Source organism: Cydia pomonella, chromosome 9, assembly GCF_033807575.1.
Source record: "Cydia pomonella isolate Wapato2018A chromosome 9, ilCydPomo1, whole genome shotgun sequence".
In the NCBI taxonomy this organism is placed as follows: Eukaryota; Metazoa; Arthropoda; class Insecta; order Lepidoptera; family Tortricidae; genus Cydia; species Cydia pomonella.
The window spans coordinates 21,762,379-21,768,229 of record NC_084711.1 but is presented as its reverse complement, the minus strand read 5'-3'; the positions used below and the strand labels follow the sequence as shown (position 1 = coordinate 21,768,229).

Here is a 5,851-nt window from a genome sequence, read left to right as displayed (position 1 = left end):
TGACAAAAGGTTTGTAGTCAAGCTAGGAACACACAGTACATTTTCGACCACTATGTCGTAATCACACTCTTTAGTTGAAGTCGTGATATTCATATTTCCGCTACATATCACAGGTACTCTAGTCTTGTTAGCGACCATAATTTCTTTATCAAAAGAGCCTGAATAACAAGCATCAATCACCCAATGTTCATTGCAAGTAATGTGAGAACTCGCACCGCTGTCAACGTAGAAATCGCTTTTCTGAAAGTCTCCGGTATAAAATACAGCACTAAAAGCATGACTTATTTTGTTTTCACGTTCAATTTTGTCACATTGATTACGATAATGTCCATACTTTTTACACTGATAACATTTGACGTTTCGTTTCTCCTTGACATTGACAGATGACGTCTGTGCGGCCGCGCCATCCTTGCGAACCACAGACTTGTTATTTTTTTTATGTTGGCTGCGGAAACATGCTAGAGCGTTAGTCACATCACTATTTTCCGGTTCCATGTCCATCAACTTAGCTTTAATGGCGTCCGTGGTGATATCCATGCCGGCATGTTCTATGGCCATTATCATCGGCATATATTTTTCACTTAATCCCGCTAGCATGATAGAACCGATCCACTCGTCACTTATATTGAAACCCGTTCCGGACAATTTCTGACCCGCCTCAACAATTTGAGTCACGTAGGACGTCATTGATGTACAGTTTTCAAGTCGAACTGATATAAGATTCCTCAACAAGCTAATCCTTCTTGTAAAACCAGAGTCATCAAATAGTTGCTTCAATTTTGTCCATAACTCGTACGATGTCTCGACATTTCTTATATGAATGTAGATAGACGGATCTATTGTCAAAATCAATTTAGCTTTCGTTTTGCTATCTTCTGTCGTTGTCGACGTCGTAGCTGCATCTGATTTTATGCACTTAACCATGCCTTCTAGTACCAGAAAGTTCTCAACTGCAAAACACCACTCACTATAATTTTCGCGACCTTTTAATTTCGGTACGTTCACTAAATAACTTGAGCTGGCAGCCATGATTTTCAATAACGGCTTCCACCAATTACTATTTTCGCACAGTTTTACTTCACTTTTTAGTCCAATCGTAAAACACACAAGTCCTTTAGTCTATCCCGCTAAACTGCTGATAATTCTGACTAATATCTTGTAAAATAGTAATTATAAGCTGCTGGAGCACATAACCTAAAATAAAACGACGAGTTTGCTTCGAATGATTTCCAGTGACAGCTTTATTGTATAAAAACAGTTTCTTACAAGTTGCGCATAGATGGCGCTAGTAGTCACTGAGTGATGAATATTTTGATATTTACAACAAATTATATATACCTACCGTTGTCGGAACACCCACATTACAAGGTTTCTTGAGTTTACTGTAAAGTTTAGACAAAATGTACATGTAATGATGTTTTATAAAATTATTATTTAAGACCCCATTTAATCTCAATATTCCTTACACCCTGGCTGGTACTGCTTCTGCGTGCGACCAACGATACTAACAAGGGCAGCATCCGCTCTCTGTGCCCCCAAAATATCTCGATAAACTTTTGTAAATTTACGGGAATGAATTATTTCTCATTTCAGGAATTCTTATACGCCCCCAACGTCATAGATTACATATCAACGTTAACACTATACATGTCGATAAAGATTCTGATACTAGTTGGGGGACAACGTTTCCATAACGAGGCCGATATACTGAATCAGAACCTGGCTAAGCTTCACAACTTACTCATAACAAGTAAGGATCTTACCCACGCCATGTGTCGCAAACTGTAAAAAGTAGTTTTAAGGTCCCATTACCAGTCTGCCTTCAGTCCCTGGTCCTATAAATATAACATAAGCAATTATTGCCTGCCGGCATTGGCTTACTGCCGCCTCTGCGACTGAACACTAGCAGTTGAGAGTCGTCAGTTTTCGCCCCAAGATCGTGGACTGTTCGGCCGATATCTATCGACGCTGACCGGAATCGTCAAGTGGCCGTACTCTCAGTTCGTATTAGTCGTCAGGCCGAAACCTGAAATGGAACTGTGTGTGGCCATTTGCCATTAACTGACAGACTAATATCGTCCGGCAAACTGATAATCTGTGGGCCCCATTTAAGGAATTTATACCTCGGCCACAGAACGCACGCTCTGAGCTTTACGAGAAACAAGTTAAAATAGTAAGTAAGTAAGTAAGTAATCATTTATTGCATACCATGGTACAAGTACAAGGCACCCCGGTGGGGTATGGCAATTTCCTTAAAACTATATTTACATAAGGCTACTTATATCTAAAATATGATCTTTCTTAACTAATTTGTGTAACAATTGTGAAGCTACTACTATATAATATCTATATCGCTGCATGAATTCGTCTATGGAATAGTATGATTTTTTGATAAGGATAGTCTTGAGTCGATTTGCAAATAAATGTACTTTTTGTATATTTTTTATAACCTTTGGTAGCTTATTATATATTTTTATCGCGCAGTAATATGGGCCTTTTTTAAAGATATCTAAAACGGATTCTGGGAGAATTAAGATGTCCTTACGGCGCTCACTTTTATTACATTGGATTTTATTACGGAGATACGTAAATATTAACGTTTATTTCAAAATACATCGTACTAATTGTAAATTAAATTAAGTATACAAGTTCGTGATAGAACTTTTTATCAGTTGTTACCACTGGTAACAATATGATGGTAACTAGTAAGAAAAACCATTCACTTCCTACCGGACGCTCGCCGCTTTCAATAAAACATCTATTCTGTCAAATTCCAGGGCCTGAGTGCGCTCGGTCGGCGCGCGCGCTGAGTCGGCGGCTGCACGCGGCGCCGCTGCGCGTGCGACTGCAGCGCGCGCTGCCGGTGCGCGCTGAGCTACTTACCGACATGTTCGCTGTCGTCCTCAACTACACCATCATACTGTTACAGTTTAACCATGTTATTTAATGTTGGTCTTTTATTAACCTCTCGTATGCTGAGACACGGGTCCATGCATGGGAATTCAAAGCTATTGTTTTAAATGTCAAAGTCACTTTTTCAATGATCAATTCTGACACGAGGCATACAAGGGGTAAACTGATTGTACTCGAGGAAGAATTTCAAATACGATGTTCTACTTATAAATCTGTAGTAACTTATAAAAATTAAATTGAAAGCAAACCTGATGTCGCAATGAAATTAAATGGTTACAAAGTTGTTTGTTATTATCATTTATGACAACTGAAATTTCAAAGTGTTTATTAAAAAAATACTGGTACAAAAATCTTTTTTAAAAACCATTTTAAAATGTTTTTCTTAGGGTTCAACAGTCTTGGGGCCATTATTATGGGAAATTACTACTCCAGTGATTACAAAAATTTTGTTTTTGCATTAGATGCGATTGAAAAATTATGCGAAGTTGATTTGAAATATAAAATAATTGCAAGAAAGCAAAAGAGGAAGTCTTATTTAATCGTAGCAATGGCTATAACAACTATGATGATTTTTATAATATTATACCTTCACGATGAATACGAAGAATTAACTGACATTTTTGAGATTTCAATGACTTTATTAACCATTTACTTAGAAAGTAGATATTATTATGAAAGCGTTGTGTATTATGTATTGGTAGATATCCTTGTCAAAGTAATAGAATATTTAAACAAGTCCATAGCCATGGAGGCAGTCAGATTAGGCACCCAGTCTGCCGAGAATCAGAGCAGCGATAAAGAAGAACAAATCCGTTGTCAACTAGAAATTTGGGGTGAAATTAGCCGTCTACTCGGAGTCGCCTGTTATCAACTGCAGAAATGTTTCGGTGCACAGGTGAGGAGCCGATTGCAAAATTTTTTTGCGTACTATTATAGAATGCTGTAAACGGGCGATAACATTGTTAAATGACTTGTGTGTCATTACTACATTGCTGTCACGATGTCTGCATCTCGTAGTAATATTAATTTCGGAAATGCCTGATTTAACTTAATTTAAAACTAAGAAATGGTTTTTAATTGAATTCTCAGTTATAATTTAATGAGTTTAAAAATATTGGACTGACATTATTACACATACGAGTATATACAAATTAACATACTTATATTTCGTTTTTGCAGATTTCACTGTCGCTATTCACATCAAATCTATTTTATATTACATTGTTGTATCAAGGAACCCTTTATTTAAAGACCCAGGTATGAAAAGGTTATCCTTGTCTTTTTTATCAAATAGCCCAGTATACGGTTTATACCTTTCACCCAATAGCCTAATGTACTTAAGATCCCATTCCCTATATTCTAATATCTTGGCGGTTGCTCTTTCTGCAAGCGTCATCATAAAACGAACAAGAACATCATCGGTGTGCTCCCCAAATGTCCTGGAAATCATTATGTAAATTTATGGAAAATAATTAAAAAAAAATGATTTTTATGATTTATTACTTTTTTATTTACTTATTTTGTATTGTATGTATGTGTATATATATAAATATTTAATTTTATTTTTATTTGTGTGATATATTGTTTTGCTTTGTGTATATTCTATTCTACAATCAATATATTAGTCAATTTGTGTAATAATGTCCTATAATATTTATTATTATTTATTACACTTCTTTTATTGCACGTGGAACATCTACTGACATGGTTTAAATTTATTAAATTCCGCTTTTTTGCGATAAGACCGCCCGTTGTTGTCTTCTTAACCTTTGGGACGCTTTATGTCATAAACACAAACATCACTCAAATGCCAAGCTCCCGGGCACAAGCGAGCTAATGTAAACCTTACTTAAAAGTGTGAAGGTTACTTTGACAGCGTACGTCATGACACCTACAGTTGTCCTTGGCACTATGGGCACGCCTAGTAACGACGCCTTTAGGGGTTCTTGTCGTTCAAAGGGTTAATGTGCTGTATTCTTTGTATTATTTCTGTAGGAAGGAAGGAAGGAAGGTTGCCAGCACATCGTCCTGAGTGGCGCAGGCTGGTGCAGGGCAATGTGCGCGATTTCGAGGAGCAACGTAAAGCTGACCTCGACGCTAAACGCGACGAGCTGAAAACGCGCCAGCCTGCGTCCATTCACTACCACTACCTAGCTGGTGTCCTCACGTGCCCTCAATGTGCGCGGGGGTTCACCTCAAAGATCGGCTATGTCAGCCATCTTCGGGCGCATGAGCGCCGAGCTAACTAGGAGTCGAAGTGGTCGCCATGGTCGAAATCGGCCGGAAAGATCATCATCATCATATCATTATTTCTGTATTGAGATGAGCATTAAAGAGTTAGTTGTATTGTATTGTAATTTGTAAAAAGTTAAATTCTGATTTCAGGAATTATTATACGCCTCCAGCGTCGTAGATTACATATCAACATTAACACTTTATATGTCGATACAAATTCTAATATTAGTTGGCGGACAGCGTTTTCAAAACGAGGCCGATATATTGAATGAGAACCTCGCTAAGCTTCACAACTCACTCTTAACAAGTAAGGCCGGTACCCACTAAACTATACATATTATTATAGTCGTAGTTAGAGCTCATGAAATACGGCGTTTGGCAGGATTGGTCCTCAGGACTCAAGGATGAAGAAGTGGAGCCACCAAGATTTTTGATGTAAATTTTCAGGGCCCCTTAGAGTCCCCTCTCAACTTTAAATGAGGTTTGTGGCCAAGGTTGGTTTTCGTATAAATCTGGGATGCTGAATTTATTTATGGCATCATATTGCCTTACTACGACAGAAACCGTGTTGTGACGTAAAACGCGCTACGAGTTTTTAAAAACTCTGCAAACCAAACCCACCTTAAACAATTGCAATCGTACGCAAGCGGCTTCAGTAACCGATGGTCACTTAAAAACTCGACGTCACGTCTGACGCCCGCCC

The 5,851-nt window shown here is 38.0% G+C and overlaps 1 protein-coding gene across 1 annotated transcript; it reads left to right on the top strand.

Moving 5' to 3' along the window:
- Positions 1 to 1,350: 1,350 nt before the first annotated feature.
- LOC133521663 (uncharacterized) lies at positions 1,351 to 3,209 on the top strand. Its single transcript, XM_061856749.1, has 2 exons — positions 1,351 to 1,750; positions 2,778 to 3,209. Exons 1-2 carry the CDS (start codon positions 1,573 to 1,575, stop codon positions 2,945 to 2,947), a joined length of 348 nt encoding a protein of 115 aa, XP_061712733.1. The 5' UTR covers positions 1,351 to 1,572; the 3' UTR covers positions 2,948 to 3,209.
- The last annotated feature ends 2,642 nt before the right edge of the window (positions 3,210 to 5,851 follow it).

What these genes read in the sequence shown, in the direction of transcription:
- LOC133521663 (XM_061856749.1), top strand. Translation starts at nt 1,573, where the DNA reads ATGAATTATTTCTCATTTCAGGAATTCTTATACGCCCCCAACGTCATA. An exon ending in TCACAACTTACTCATAACAA is followed by an intron (nt 1,751 to 2,777) that starts GTAAGGATCTTA and finishes GTCAAATTCCAG; the next exon opens with GGCCTGAGTGCGCTCGGTCG.